General features: G+C 57.0%; 1 protein-coding gene across 7 annotated transcripts in view; it reads left to right on the top strand.

Moving 5' to 3' along the window:
* Positions 1-15744, top strand: part of LPIN1 (lipin 1) — a 61779-nt gene that overhangs the window by 31434 nt on the left and 14601 nt on the right. For 6 of the 7 annotated variants that reach the window (XM_054701370.1, XM_037528509.2, XM_037528504.2 and 3 more), the window contains 8 exons: positions 2578-2701; positions 4852-5167; positions 6203-6296; positions 6915-7105; positions 8909-9002; positions 9745-9814; positions 12849-12941; positions 15563-15642. In XM_054701370.1, coding sequence (XP_054557345.1) covers positions 2578-2701; positions 4852-5167; positions 6203-6296; positions 6915-7105; positions 8909-9002; positions 9745-9814; positions 12849-12941; positions 15563-15642 — 1062 coding nt within the window. The remainder of the gene's footprint in view (positions 1-2577; positions 2702-4851; positions 5168-6202; positions 6297-6914; positions 7106-8908; positions 9003-9744; positions 9815-12848; positions 12942-15562; positions 15643-15744) is intronic. The other variant, XM_054701369.1, reaches the window with a different exon arrangement.

Below are 15744 nucleotides of genomic sequence, written 5' to 3'. Positions count from 1 at the left end.
TGGCCCTCACTCCCCTCTGCCCGCCCATGCACTTGCCTGGCTCACCTTATAAAACTCAGCAAGTGGAGCGGTGATGAATTTCCACAGGGGGAGCTTTTTCACTCAAGAGCTGAATCTCGGGTTCTCGTCATGCAGAGGAGACGCCGTCTTAAAATGAGGTAGACTGAGTCACGCGGGGTCAGGACTGATTTGGCTGGAAACTGAAGACTGTTCCTTCCGTGGCTCACAGGGGTGATCAGGCAAAGACCAGTCGGCGAGCTTGTACGCTTACTTTTTGAACAACCCACAATGCTGGCTGCTCGGGAGACTGGAATCCTCTTTCTCATCAGTCACCCGCTGTGCTGGGGGCCCCCACCCTTGTGACCGAAGGGTCCTCCTGGGGAGGCTGGCTGGCCTTCACGCCAGCGGTTCTGCTCGTGGGTGTGAAGGTGAGAGGTGGGCCCCGCGTGGACCCTCCGCACGGGCGTGGTCCCGGAGAACTTGGCTTGGTACACCCGAGGGCCTCTCTGGAAACCGGTGGGCGTTTCGTCCTCCCAGGGCCGGCGCCGGCACACGCAGCCAGCCGCAGCCCTGGCCCGCTGCTGGCTGTTCCGGTCGCGTTGTGTGGGAGCCCAGTGAGTTTGCATCCAGACCCCAAGGGCCGTGTTCACGCTGCACGAGAGTTTTGTTCAATGTCGTTTCGTTCAATGTCGTTTCTCTATCACGCTGAAGAGAAGGAAGCAAACCTGGCTGGCTTTGAAACAAAGGATATTATTTGAGGAGCTGGTTTCATAATAAGTCGTTTTGCTTAAACTCATGTTTTTGGAGACTCCGTCTGACTGACGAGTGGGGACTTAGCGCACATCTGCAGAACTGAGGGCGATGAGACAGCGCGGACCCACACACCTGGAATATTTGCCGTCTGCAGAAACGTTTGCTGCCACCTGCTCTCCACCAAGCCTGACCAAAGGACTTTCCCTAGGATGGGAAAGTGGACGAGGACGAGGCAGCTTGGGGTCCCCAGGAATGCGTGGCAAGGCGTATCGTGCACCTGTGTGAGGCATGCAGCGGTGGCGTGAGCTGTCGAGGCCGTCAGGAGGGACGTGCTCCCCATGGCTGGAGGGGGTGGACTCCAGTCACATCGGGGCCCTCTCGGGAGGCCAGGTGCCCCTTCGCACGTGTCCCTGATGTGAGCGTGTAACCGGGGGGGCTCCTTCAGTGCCTGGAATAGCGTTGGTCCTTGGAGAACAGCCTGGTTTCAGAAGGACAGGAAGTGAGAGAGGAAGGCGGCGAACAGGCTGCCCAGCACTCAGGTCTACCCGGTGTTCACCCTCCGGGACTCCTTCCCAAGGGCTAGAGGGGTGGCGTGTGCTGTGTGTACGTGCACGTGTGTGTATGTGTGTGTGTATATGTGAATGCGTGCATGTATGAGTGTGTGGGCATGTGTGAGTGTGTGTGAGTGTGAGTGTGTGTGAGGTGCACCATCTGTGCTCTCTGCTGTCTTAGTCCCTTCCCTCCACAGACAGACTCACGCACACTGGAGGCCGGGCCATGGGCAACGAGGAGACAGAACCAGCCTGTGTGCACCTGGGTGTGAGTGTTTAGTCCACGGGGTTTGACCCAAGAGACCAGGGTCCACTTAGCCCGAAAGGCCCCTACTTGACATGAGCTCTGTTCACCCAGGAGGCTCCTGGTTCTGCCGCCCTGTGGGTGAGAAGCCGCGAGGCTGAGAGGGGGCGCGAGAGGAACACGGGGGAGCTGGCTTTCCCGCTGCAGTTGAAAGCTGCCCGTTCTTTAGAGGAAGCGATGCAGGAAGGAGAACAGACTCGGTGGCGTCTTTCTCTGCTCCGTGTGTGGGATGCCGTGGGCGTCTCGGGAGAAGGGGGTTGCTCCCCCCGGTTACGATGGCCGGACACGAGACTGTGGAGATCTCATCCTCGTGACGAGGACACAAGTCCCAGCCCCTCATGAGCTGACCTGAGAGTGAAATGCATGTGTTGTTCCAGGAGGAACCTCAGCAGATGGGGGACGCACTGAAGTATTCCTTCCTGGGAAATAGAATAGTCTCTAGAAACCTCGATTCGGAGGCTCCTGCCCCACGGCGAGTTTGCTGCGGAGACCCAGCGTGCGCGGTCACGTTGGCTCGTGATGCAGTTTCCCCATCTTTAAAGCCAGAGTCACACATACTCTATAGGCTGTGGCTGCTAGAGATTGTCGCTACGGCGGGCGTGTGGCAGCGGCAGCCTCTGTGGAGAGACCTGAAGGTCTTGAGCTTCTGGTGCGGGGATGGATGGGCTTTCCTGCCTGCCGCCGCCTCTGGCTCTCATCTTCCCGGTACTTCGCGTCGCCTCTGCTGGCTTGCAGTTGGAACAGGCTGGGCCAGGGCTGCCCAGATCCGGAGGGCCTGCCCCATGGGCTGTGTGCTCTGGCCCCTGGTGGCCCCGGCTGGGCTGTGCCCCGAGGTCACGTTCACAAGGGAATACGGTTTGGGTTTGGGTGAATTCTCTGGGCTGTCTGAGCCATAGAATGCTGGGCTGAAAACATGACAAAGAAAAGTTTCTTTTTTCTACCTTAGTCATGCGTTTGTGTTTTCTCTAGTCCTTCAGGTTCCCGACCTTTAACACCTAAAAGCGATTCAGAGTTGGTCAGTAAGTCCATGGACAGACCGAAGAACAATCTAGAAATGCTCTGGCTCTGGGGAGAATTGCCACAAGCTGCAAAGGTCAGTTTCCCCTCGGTTCTGTCCTGCCCTGAAGTTTTCGAGTCTAACCACGGAACACAGGACCAGGGCCTGCAGGCAACTGAGTATATTAGGGTTCACCCCAAAACACAGTCGCTTTTTCAGCACCAGCAATATGATAAAGAGGTTTCATTTGAAGCCATCAGGGACTGCTCTGACATTGGGACCTACGTGACTAAACGCAAACCAAATTTTACAATGTTTGCTTTCTGCACATGTATCCTGGGGTCCTGCGGTTACTGTAAACACAAGTATCTCCCACCTCTCAATTCTGCAAGCGTGACGTGACGAGGGAGAAGGCGCCGGAAGAGTGGTTTGGGGGCTGGAAGCTGGGCCAGTTGATAAGAAGTCCCAGTGAGTTGTGAGAGCTGCAGTGTACGTGCTCGTGTGTGTGTGTGTGTGTGTGTGTGTGTGAGAGCGCCCATGTGTGTGCGCGCGTGTGTGTGCATGCGCGTGTGTGTGCATGTGTGTGAGCGTGTGTGTGAGTGTGAGAGAGAGACAGAGAGATAAAGGTTCTTGGGAGGGCACTGGCAGGAGGGAAGGCGGGTGGAGCAGACACGGAAGATTTGGATCTAACCAGTAACCAAAGTCAGGGAATTTTAAGGCTTTGATGTTCGTCATGTACTATTTTTGGACCCTCCTTGTTGGTGGGATTTCATCCTGTTGGGATTTCCAGGAGAATTAGAAAAGCAGCTGCAGTGTGGAGAGAATGAGGGGCCTGGGAGGAACCTGTCCTGGGGTCCCCACCCCCCGTCAGCAGTGACCCCTGAGCCTCGTGTCTCCTGTAGGATGGGAGGAAGCCATCGCGATGACGTGTGTGGCGTGTCTGGGGCTGGTTGGACCCTCTAACGATTTGATTCCTTTCTCCGACCGTGCCTCGTCCATACACGGCCTCGGCTCCCTTGTCTGGGGGTGCTCGTGGGGGACTATTGCGGGGATAACAGTGGCTTCCTGAAACATGCAACGGACTCGGTCTTGTCTTTCAAGACATTTTGTTTCACGTTCCGATGAATGACATGACTGTTTTGTAAGCGTAACCGAAAGGGCGCTCTGCCTGTGTGCCCCTGGAAAGGTTGTCTGGGGGAGGATGAGGCGTGGAGACGGCGTGGACACGCCTCTTAGACTCAAGATGGGCGGCTCTTTGGGGAGCAGGTCTGTTGAGGTGAAAGGGCTGAGGTTATGTTGGTTCTCATGGAAAACGCAGTATTTCTGCCCAAAGCCCGGGTGCCGACCTCGCCCGCTGTCTCCCCGAACTCATGTCTGTGTCACTGGAAAAATGGCGTGAACGTGCCAGCCCATCCCTCCCACTGACCACAGACTCACCAGCTGTTTCCATGTGTGGTAGGAGCCCCGACACCAGAGTCAGAAACGACACCCCTTTCTTTCCCTTCTTGCTCACCCTCTAATTATAGCTTGCTTCTCCTTGGAGAAATATTTTCCATACCCGCAGACTTTTTGGAGAGGTTGACTCGGCGATGTTTGTGCCCCTCTCCGAGACCCAGCCACAAGCCTCCACTTACTCACGTTTGGGGGCAGACCGTGTCGGGATAGATCACACGAGCACGTGTGAACGTGCTGCACACCGTGAACGTGTCCATGCCACTTGCCCCCAGACCAGGCTGCAGAACCCGCTGGCAACTCAGGGGTCTCCCTCATGCCCACTTTGCAGCCCCTGCTCAAGCCGCCCCCTACGGGGATAAGCAGGATCCCGACTCGCGGCAGAGAATCGAGGTGCAGGATTCATCGTGTTGCTGTGGGAATTGTAGCTTATTTATTCTCGTTACTGCCAACTTCCCGTGGCGTGGATATACGCCCCGGTCTCCTGGTGAACGCAGGGCCACGTCTGCTTGGTGGGCATCACTCATCTCACTGCCACGTCTATGCCCACAACTGTCGTTGTTTTATATGGAAGCTCATTGGCTTTGGAGCTGATATTTCTGATTTCCAGACCTCCTTGCAGAAAATCACCAGGCGAGCCCTGGGCCGCCAGCCTCTCCCTGCACAGTGTGCGGACAGCTCCCCGCAGAGGTTGCAATGACAGATCTCCCTGTTTAATCCCCTTCTTCTGTTTGCAGAGCCCTGAACTTCTCCCTCCCTCTCTCTCTCTCTCTCTCTCTGTCCCTGCCATGTAGTCGTCTCCACACAAGATGAAAGAGGACAGCCCGTTGAGCAGTAGGAAAATCTACGACAAGATACACTTTCAGGCCATTCACAGCGAGTCTTCCGACACGTTCAGTGACCAGTCGCCGACACCGGCGGGGGCGCCCTCTGAGCAGGTGCTGTTCGAGCAGAGCAAGCCCGAGACAGAGATGCAGTTCGTGAATGAAGACGACATGGAGGCCCTCGGGGCCGCGGCCCCGCCTCTGCCTGCGACGGAGGAGCCCAAGTCCCTCTCTGCTGGTGTGGCCCCGGCAGCGGGCAAGATGGATTCGCCTTCCAGGAAAAAAGGTTTGAGGCTGGGGTTTCCCGGCTCTTCCTGTGCAGGCCTGTGGGTCTGCCCAGCACGTTCCTTCCTTGGGAAGTTCAGAAGTATCAGGGCGGAAGCTGAAGCGTAATGTTGCTCACCTGTCCCTGTCCTTCGCTGGTAGCTTAGTCGTTGGAATCTGGTCGTTTACCTGGGGAGCAGGGGATGAGCCCCTTCTTTGATAGACAGGGGCGCTGCATGGATTAAAAGCTTGTCTGCACTTGGGGCCCATCCAAAGTGAATTTTAGGAAGTCGATTATTACGCGCGTCCTTGGCTCCTCCCCTGGCTGCTAAGCGCGCTCCGGGGCCGCTGATCCTGGCGTCCTCGGGCATTGCCTCATTTGGGTTCTCATCCCCTTTAGCCCCTTGCAAATGACCACTTGCTTGTTTCACTGATGCCCATTCAGAATGCGCATCCCTATGCGAACACGTGTCTTCTGGGTCGGTCTGTCTTTGTTCCTGGGGCGCGGACAGCGGCCGCACCCAGAAGGCGCTCCTTTGCTGCTCCCCTGGCCACGCGTCAGGAGCCACGGTGTCGGGCTGAATCTGATAGCCGCCCAGCCCGGGCCGTGCCTTGATTCCTCTGACCAGTGATGGGGTTCTCTGCCGGCGGGAACGGGAGGTCCTCAGTCCTGGGTGCCGTGACTGATGGGATCCAGCCCGGATGCCGGCCCCGAGCATGGACGGGCAGGCGCTTACTGGACGCTGTTACAGTTTAATAATAAAATGGTGGTGCTTCATGATACTGGCCTTGGCAGGCTTCAAGCACTTCCTGGGCGGGGTGGCGCCCTCACTTGAGCACCACACAGCAGGCGAGTGCGGGCCTCAGGCAGCCCAGCCGGCCGTGGCAGCCTCTGCGCGGTGCCTGGCGCTGACTCTCCTGTGCTTTTGGGCCAGTTTGGGCGCCTTTGCGCGAATCTGGGTCCTGTGCCTTGATTGATGCTCACCGTGGAGCTGTCCTCCCATCCAGAGGTGGTTTCTGGAGGGACGTGCTGTGACTAGACCCTTTGCTCTTCCAGACAAGCGGAGCAGACACCTCGGTGCCGACGGCGTCTACCTGGACGACCTCACCGACATGGATCCGGAAGTGGCTGCTCTGTACTTCCCCAAGAAGTAAAGTTTACTCCTAGTCCTCATCTCATTTTCTGCCCTCTGACGACTCCTTGTGAGACTGTTTTCCCTTCTATCTGACTGGAAAGTGTGTAAAAGGCAGCAGCGGAATTTGCACACTTGGCGGTGAGAAGCAGCCAGTGGGCACAGCGGGCCGGTGTCCTGGCGTGTCTGGCTTCCACCTCTGAGCAGGGCAGGCCGTGGCTGTGTTGGGGTCAGTGACCCACAACCCTGTAAATGGAGGTGGGTTGGGGGGGCTGCTGCACAGCCCGCTCGCTCCCTAGGAGCTTGCACAGCCCTGGGGACCCGCTTCACACTCCTGGGGTTTGCAGGGCAGGCCAGCCCTTCGGAGGGTGACAGCACAGAGCCGGCCATGGGCCCCTGGCCTGGCGCTGGCCGCCAGGTTCACCGCACACGGGCCCGGGCAGGGAGGCTCACGGGAGTCGTTTTCTCTCCTAATTCATGGCACTTCTCTGTCTTGGTCCTGGCGCTTGAGGACATCTGGCCACCCAGGGAGTGCCTGGTGCCTCTGAGGGGCAGCCGAGGGCCGCCGTCCCCGTGTTCTGTGCGAGCCCAGGTGAGGGGCGTCCTCAGAGCGTCTTCTCCCCTCCCTCCTTCCAGCGGAGACCCCTCCGGCGCCGCCAAGCACACCAGCGACAGCGGGCCCCGGTCAGCCAACCAGTCTCCGCAGTCCGTGGGCAGTTCCGGCATCGACAGTGGCGTGGAGAGCACCGCGGACGGCGTGAGGGACCTGCCGTCCATCGCCATCTCCCTCTGCGGGGGGCTCAGTGACAACAGGGAGATCACCAAAGGTACCTGCCAGCCGCCGGGTCTCGGGCTGCGCCGCACTCTCGTGGCCACTGTCAGGAGGCCGCCTGCGCGGCCGAGGGCCCCCGCGGGGGTTCCTGTGGGCGCCTCCCCCCGGGCTGTGGTTAATGAGCATCCGGGACTTCTTGCCTCGCGTGGCCCGATGTTGCCGGCTTCAGGCACAGCAAGGTCCCGGGCCTGGTCTTCAGGTGTCTGCTGAGCCAGGTGCTGTCCTGCCCCGCACCAGCCCTGCCCCTGGCGGGAACGCCGCCACAGGGACGCGCAGTGGGGGCCGGTGCCGTGAGACTGGGGGCCTGGGCAGAGGGAGGGGCTTGTGAGGTTGTCTGAGCCCTTCCCGGGGGGCTCTGAGGGTGCTCTGGGCAGGCTCTCAGGATGTTAGTTCACAGAGCACAGTACCTCACCAGCGAAGTTACCCTGTGACCCCCAGCTGTCACCGACTGGCGACTTCTGTGGCCGTCCTGGCAGCCCGGCGCGTCCTCTTCCACTCTTGTGCCCACTGTCTCCTTTTGTCCACCCCATGGTCTGCGTGGCTCGAGGGGAAGGGGAGGCTGTGTGCTTCTCCCTGCCTCTCCCGCCTGCGTGCGTCCCTGTCCCGGCTCCCTCCGGCAGTGCCTGTGAGGCTTGGTGTTTCTTCTCACACAGAGACCAGGGGCCCACAGTTCTGTGCCTGAACCAGCCAGTCCTTCACTCATGGTCAAGGGAAGCAAGGTTGCCTTGCGGATCTGGCCGATTAGTCTCTTCCAGGAAGTCTTCCTAGATTGCCCTGACCCATTGTATTTCTGAAACTCCGACATCAACCCCTCCGAGGCCCTGAAGGAGCCCGGGGTCATTTCGGCTGGTGGGGAAGTTGGGGGGTTGTGGCCTGTTGGGCGCAGGGTTTACTGTTCTGAGAGTCACCTGCTGGGACATGCAGGTAGGCCTGGCGCCAAGGCCGGGGCCCCTGAGGCAGGTATCTAGTGACCTGAGTCAGACTCCAGGGTACAAATTGAGGCTGGTCTGGGTTGGCATCATGACAGAGGGGCTGGTATCCCCGCAGGGGAGCCACCTGCAGTGTCCAGTGTCGGCTGGCTCCTGGCTCCATGCCAGGTCACTGAGCCACCCCCAGGGAAGCAGTGGGTGTGGACTAGGACCTGGAGGCTGTGCTGCCCTGGTCAGGGTTCAAGGCCCTGCGTAGCTGAATAGGGGATGTTGCGGGGAAGCCGGGACCTCAGGTGGTGCCATCACAGACGCCAGGGTTTAGGGCTGTGGTCCAGACCCCTGACCCCAAGCCCTTCCCGCTGCTCTGAGCGAGGGAGGCTGGCAGCTGTGCTCAGCGTGTGTGCAGGTGGCTGAGCAGGGGCCCAGCCACCGATAGGGACCCTTTCCAATCCCGACCTGGTCCCTCTTTACCGCCACCAAGGAAGTGGGCCCAGTGGCGCCTGTCAGACGGGGACGGGAGGCCTGGGGAGGGTAATCTCATCCCCGGGGTCACAGAAGAGACCGAGGTGGCCCAGCCTCCCTTTCATCTGCTCCTGAGGGGTCCGTGTGCTGTGTTCTTCACACGTCTGTCTGGCCGGGTGACTGAGGGTTCGCTTGACCCCTGTGCTCAGCCCACCCCAGCCCCCTCACTTCCCCACAGACGCTGCCCCCCAAGCACACAGAAGCCCCCTTTACAAACCCACCTTAAAGGCTTGTGCACGCCCTTGGGGTGCGTCCATGCTCAGGAGCACTTGTGAGTGTGCGAGTGATCACCTGCCTGGCCTCTGACCCCGAGTTTCCTCTGTCCCCGCCCGCGATGGCTTCCCCAGATGCCTTCTCGGAGCAAGCTGTGTCCTATCAGCAGTTCGTGGACAACCCGGCCCTCATCGACGACCCCAACCTGGTGGTGAAGATCGGGAATAAGTAAGTTGCTCCAGGAAGGCCTCGGCCCTACATCATGATGCCGTTTCAGAGCTCAGGCTTGGGGAGGCTCGGAGCAGCTCAGGCTGGTTGTGGGAGCCCTTGTCGGCTTGCTCCTGGCGAAATACGCGCTGCTGTGTAGTTGGCAGGTGGATGGCGCATCTCTTGTGGCTTTGGGGACCGTCTGTGCTGGACTCAGCTCTGAGCAGCGGAGCACGGGGTCTGTGTGGGCCGACTGAGGCTGCATTCCTGCCGCCTGCATGTTGCCATTAAACGTGTTACTTCAGAAAAGAAAGCGGCTGGGCTGGGCGTCTGCCCTTTGAAAGCGGCACTGTCTGAAGTGGGGGAAGCGGGTGCAGGTGTTTTGCTAGAATGTTGACAGTCTCTTCTGCCCCAGGGTCAGGTGTGGGTGTTTCCATGTTACCCGGGCAGCTAGGAAGCCCCAGGCAGGGATGCACAGCTGCCCCAGGCAGGGATGCACGAGCAGAATGGGGCTTGCTGCCCAGCTGGGGCCCGGCCGCAGGGCAGGTTCGTGCCACCACCCCCACATTGCTTGATTCCTCAGTGTGACCCTGGAGGATCTGGGAGGCACTGCAAGGGCAGGGCCTGCCGAGGAGGGCCGGGGGTGTAGGCCACAGGGGCGAGCTCTTGGGGGAGTCTCCTGGAATTCTAGAGTTCTCCGTGCCTCTCGTGACATTAGAAAGGTTTCCAGTCTCTTTGACGCCTTTTCCTTGTTTGGTGTTAGGTATTATAACTGGACAACAGCGGCGCCTCTGCTCCTGGCCATGCAGGCCTTCCAGAAACCTTTGCCAAAGGTGAGCGTTAACATGAGAAAGAAGGGGCCGCTGGCGGGGTGGGTGGGGTGACCGGGGGATGGGAGTCTGATTTTAGAAACCACATTAATTATGTCACTCCCCCTGGAAGGTCTGTGCTACCTCTTGCCCTGTCTTGCCCTCTGGGGGTTCTGGCGGGGGCAGGACCCAGGGGTGAGGAGCAGCAGGGCTGTGTGTGGCTGGAGCGGGCAGCGGCCCTGGTGCAGGGAGGCAGCCCCGGTGTCTGCAGCCAAGGTGCGGGCTTGGGCCCGGCTGGCCTGGAAGATGCCGTGGATGGGGCGAGTGATGGGGGCTGCTAGGGAGGGAGGGTGAGAAGGCAGCTGCGCCCCGGCAGCCCACCGTGCCCCCAGCCTCCATGACCAGGCATTGCGCTGGGAAAAGCACATTTTTCCTGCACTGTGTCGTCTTCTGCTGGCTCAGCGCGGCTGACACTTAGCAAGTGTCCTGTGTGGTCCTGCGGGTGGGTCTGGGCATCTCGAAGCTGAGCTTCCTGAAGATCCTCTCAGCTCTCCGGCCACACTGGGTGCTCCTGGGCGTGCGTGCATGTGTGCGTGCGTGTGTGTGTGTGTGTGTGTGTGTGAGATTTGACTGTGACTTCCTCTCTGGCCGTTCTCTAGCTGGGAGCATTCCTCGCGCACGGGCCGAGCGTGTCTCCTGTCTGGTTTTGTTCTGGCCCCAGCGGCTCCCGTGGTGTCTGAGACACCCAGGACAAATTTTTATCTTCACGCGTCTCAGCTCTTCCAAGCCAGTCAGACAAAAGGCCACAGGATAGGGACGTAGTGAGGGATTTGGCGTCCTCGCTTGGAAACTCGAAGCAGTCATCCTCTGCGGCAGGTGCCGGAAATCCGCAGAGGGTGTCGGTGATCTCTCACGGCTCGTGGTCTTTGTCTAACTCAGAAACTTTTTATGCCTAGACTCGGTCAGTCTGGCTCGGACGGCTTGGGTTTTGTCACACCTGGGCCCTGCGTCCCCATTTCCAAAATTCGGGAAAACAGGCCTCCTGGTACTTCCGTAAGCCTGTGCCCCATCCGGGTTTTCTTTGAGAGAGATGAGTGAGGTGTTGGGAGCCAAGCCAGCTGTTCCTCAGCAGACACTGGGTGGGTTGGGCACAGGATGAGCACGCGCGTCTTACACCGCAGGAGTTTATTCTTCCACCAAGAGTCTCGGAGGCTGATACATCGGTCGGCTTCTCCGTGACGTTCCAGGCTTTTCCCTTATGGTCCCAGACGACCGCCCCGTGTCCTTTCCTCCTACAACCACACCCCAGACAGGACGGGCAGGGCCGGCTCCTCACAGGCGCCTGGCCACACCTGGCCACAGAATCGCTGCCGAACCAGCTGCTGGCCAGACCCCGCCAGGACAGGTGGTGGCGACCCACCGAGGCCCGTGCTGTGGAGTCGAGCCCGCCTTCCTGACCGGGTCGCAGGCTGAGCCCTGCCCAGGGGATTGGATCTGTTGGCCAGAAGGAGAGGGGGTGACGTGCCCAGGAGGCCCCGGCAGGCTGTGTGGCTCCCTAGAGATCCCGACCCGTCCCGGCCTGGAAGCATCACGCCTGTCACCTAGGATGTTTCCTGGGATTCTGGATTTTTCCTGCACTTGGGCTTCTCCTGCACCTTGGCGCCTGCCCAGCCCTACATGCTTTTGATTACTGTCGCTTTCACAGTTTGTGTCTTAATACGCGCCGAGGCTGTGTCCCGACTGCTCTTCTGACTATTTTGTTTTTCATGTGAAAGTTAAATCCCCTTGTGAGGCCTATTAGTTTTTTTTTTTTTTTTTTTAAAATGGGATTTTGTTAGGTCTGCGGATGAAAGCAGGGACGGGGTGGTGTCATCTGTAGGGACGGTCCTGTTCACTAGGTGGGTTCAGCTGGTCAGGGATGCTTTTCAGTGGTAAAGAGAAGCGCCGTTCAGGGGGGTGGCGCAAGGGTTAAGATGCAACTGGGTTATGAAGCTGCCCGCAGCCTCTGCAGCACGAGTTCGATCCCCGGGCAGGGAGCTACCCACTGGCGCAGCAGACTCTCCTGTCTCCCCGCTGCTCCCCTCAGTGTACTTCGGTCAATCTGCCTGTTCTGCTCCCCACTCTGTCTCTGGTGAATCCTCTCACCCTCCCACCCCACACCTCTGGCCTGTGCCCCAGTTCTTGTATGCGTAAATAAATAAATCTTTAAAAAAAAAAGAGAGAGAAGCACCATTCAGGCTGAATATGGGGGTTATTTATGTTGCCACTTACCTGCAACATATGTTTCCACTTACCTGCTTGGTGGGAAGGCGTCAGCTTGCTTTCATTACTGCCTGAGGTGTTAACTGCCTGTTATTTCTGCAAACAGGGGTGGGAAGTAGGTAACACTTACCTTGGGACTGGAATCAGCCTGCAGATAGATATTTTGTTCTTTGGAAAGACTTAGAAAACTGTGACCCAGATGTAATCACCTCCCTCCTCCATCAAACGTTCATGGATTTGGGCAAGACGACGCCTTTTCTTTTTAATAGTTGAGATTTTAAATCAAATGCTTTTATCGTTCATTTTGTCAATAATTGGAAATTTATATTTACTGAAAAGATCCTGTGCGTTTTTACCTTTTGTTTAAGGTCGTTTTACCTTATACTTTATATTAATGACTTCATGTTTTATTTTATTGTCATCATATTGAGAGTAACAATGTCGTTACCAGTAAGTCACTTTAATTTGAAAAGCTTTGGTCTTACTAATCACTAATGATTTTTTCAATGCTTTCTTTTTCTTTTGTTGTTGTTGTGGTTTTTTTTTTATTTGTTATTTGTTTCTTCTTTTGACATCTTCTTAAGTCTTCATGCATAAGTTACCTTTATGTCATTTTGGACGCCATTAGGTTTTGCTTCTCGAAAATTTTTAATTCACAAATCGTATGTTGTGTTTTCTCCGAGTCTCTTTTCTTTTGGACCTTACTTTAATTTGCACGTGTGCTTCTTTTGGTTTGAATGTGCTGAGTTGATCTTTTTTTGGTTCCATTATTTATGTTGCCATCCATTTAAAACAGGCCACTGTGGAATCTATCATGAGGGATAAGATGCCCAAAAAGGGAGGAAGATGGTGGTTTTCATGGAGGGGAAGAAATACCACAATCAAAGAGGTAAGCCTGGGGCACGGGAAGGCCCGGCACTTGCGGGCTTGGGCAGGGGCCTTGGTGTTCCTGCCCTGACGTCAGGAGGCTGCGCCCTCGGGAGCCAGCTCTGCCTTGAGCAGAACGCTGGGCGTGGGGAGGAGCCCGGCAGGCGTGGCCTGCGGGGGCCAGCTGCCAGCCCTGCCCCCTGAGCATGGGCTTCTGCGCGAGTCGTGCTCATTATTTCATTCATGTGGCTCCCCTGGCTGTGCGAGGCCTTGGTTTCCATTTCCGGAAATGCCGTTTTTTTAAGATCTTGGTTGACGTTTCGAGCACTTTCTATGTCTGGCACCGTGCCGCTATGCCACCTGACTTTGTTTCCATGAGGGCTCTTCTGACCCCCATAAGGGGTCCCCAGGGGTCTGACCCCCCCCATAAAGGGGTCCTTCAGGTTGTCTCTGGGCTTCCTCTTCTGCCTTGGCCCCGCACCCTACCCAGGCAGCCCCATGTGTCGCTTGTTTTCAGACCAGACATTGTTCTGGGACCAGACATTGTTCTGGGCTCTGCGCCCGTTTATCAAGCAGCCCAGTCGGCAGCCGTGGCCTTGGGGATGCGTCAGGCGCTTCCCACTCCTCCCGTCTGGAACTGAGCTCCGCTCTTCTCTGAGTTTCTCCTTCACTGGACCATCATCAGGGGATGAGGTCACTACCCATCCGTGGCCGGAGCCTTCCATTTTCCTCAGCCCTCGCATCCAACGCGTCACGGAGACCTGTCAAGTTAGCACCCTTAGTGGCTCTCAGATTTACTCATTTCTCCCCAGCTCCAGGCCACAAATCCAGGGTATCAGCTCCCCAGATCCTGTGTGTAGCTATTCTTGCCTTTTCTTCATTCTCTAGTTACCTCGGTCTGCTTGCATACCTGTTCCTGTCATGTCACTGCCTGCTAAAAGGTGTTAGCCCTCTAGTGGGTGTGCAGGGCTGTTATGATAGTCAAGACTGATGACTTGCCCCTGATCTGCAGGACTTGTGGATCCTCCCCCATCTCACCTGGTAGCCTCACCTTCTGCCTTTCTCCTGGCTCTCTGGGCTTTAGCTCCACTGGCTGATAGTACATTCTACCCCAGGACCTTTGCATATGCTCCCTTCGCTACATGCTCTTCTTAGTGCTCCTTTATCTCTCCCCTCTTAACTAGACAGCAACTCCAAAGGCCTTGCCTGGCTGGCTGCTGTCTGTTCTGTTCGCAGGCCTGCAATTACTAGGGCAGCTCTTTGATTAGCATCTCTTTTTCTCCAGCTCCTAAGCTCCACGTGGGTCTTTAATCCCTGTGGTATCCCTGGTGCCCAGGCTGGACCCAGAGTGGGGGGTTCAGCCCTACTTTTGAGGGAATACTGATTACTTGGGAATGTGTATGAAGAAACTCCACAAGAGTGAAGATTGTTATAAAAGTAATGAAACCCCAGCAAGCTCCTTTTATTTCTGCTGTTAGTTCAAAGGGAAAAAGTGTGGGCTTTTGTCAAGACCCACTTGTTCTTTGACATTTTCCGTTCATATGCCTCAGTTTTATTTCCAAGGGGTATGGACAGGTAAGCTTTCCTTTAAGAGAACTTAGGACATCAGTCTGGTTCCCTTACTGGAGAGCTGATTTATCATGGGGTCTCCACATTCTCACTGTGTGAATTGAGAGGGAAGTCGGCATGAAATAAGGCCCCGTTAGGAAAGTAAATACTTTCCAAGGAAACTAACGCGTACAGATTTCAGATACAGACGTAGGTGTAGATCCTTTGAACTAGCCTGGCAGAGAATTATTGACAGTGGTTGCTTACTTGCCTCAGTAAATAGATAAAAAATTACTGGATATTTGCGTGCTTATCAAAAGCCAGAGTATTTGAGAATGGCCTCTCCTTACCAAATGTTAGGGTGGTCTCACAATTGCACGGTTCATATCACTCATTTTCTTTATTAACATTCTACAGCGGAGAACATGAACATGCCTCCTGGCAGGACGGTCACAAACGATGAGACGTCATTGTAGATGTTTGCCTCTGTCGTCTGGTCTGGGCCGGGTGACTGACCCCGAGGTTCCCTCCCCGCCCCCCCCCACCCTCAGGTGTCTGGCTTTGTTTCTGTGCCACGTGGTGACCACTGGCCTCTGCAAGGTCCTGCGACTTGGCCATGATTCCCGAACCAGAGACCTGACAGCCCAGGTCTCTTAGAGGCCCGGCGCGCTCCTTCTAGTACGTCAGAGCAGGGCTTCCTGTTAAGCGTATGCGGCATTGAAGAAGAGAGAACGCGTCCACGTTTTCCCCAAGCAAAATATGGTGTGAAAATGTTTTCAAGCATTTCTATCAGCAATTATAAGAAAATATTTTGAAAGCCCTTGGGTATCCAGGCAGCCCGGATCAGCGTCTGCGTGAGCTACAGCGATGACGAGCTTTGGTTGGCTGCCACAAACACTTACGGAAGGCAGACTTGTTTCTGTCAGATGTATTTCTCAGCTTCATTGTGTTGTCCTAAGCAGAGGAGTAACCAGGACCCGGCTCCCTGGGGCTGTGTGTCGGGGACGGGGCTCCTGCAGGCCTGGCCCAGCACAGCCCTTGGTGCAGACCCCTCCTGGGCACGCGCGCCCCTGACGCGCTCTCCTCTCCCCCCAGGAAAGTAAGCCGGAGCAGGGCTTGGCTGGGAAGAGCCACAGCACCGGGGAGCAGCCGGCGCAGCTGAGCTTGGCCACCAGGTACGCTGAGTCCTCTGGGGTGGGCTGCTGCTGTCCAGGGTCAGCGCGTGCTCAGGGGTCCCCACACAGCACAGGCCATTGACCCAGGTGGACCCGGCTTCC

This window comes from Talpa occidentalis, unplaced genomic scaffold, assembly GCF_014898055.3.
Source record: "Talpa occidentalis isolate TD23 unplaced genomic scaffold, MPIMG_talOcc4v2.1 talOcc4.5, whole genome shotgun sequence".
NCBI lineage: Eukaryota > Metazoa > Chordata > Mammalia > Eulipotyphla > Talpidae > Talpa > Talpa occidentalis.
The sequence above is the reverse complement of the archived record's forward strand: the minus strand, read 5'-3'. Positions and strand labels throughout refer to the sequence as shown.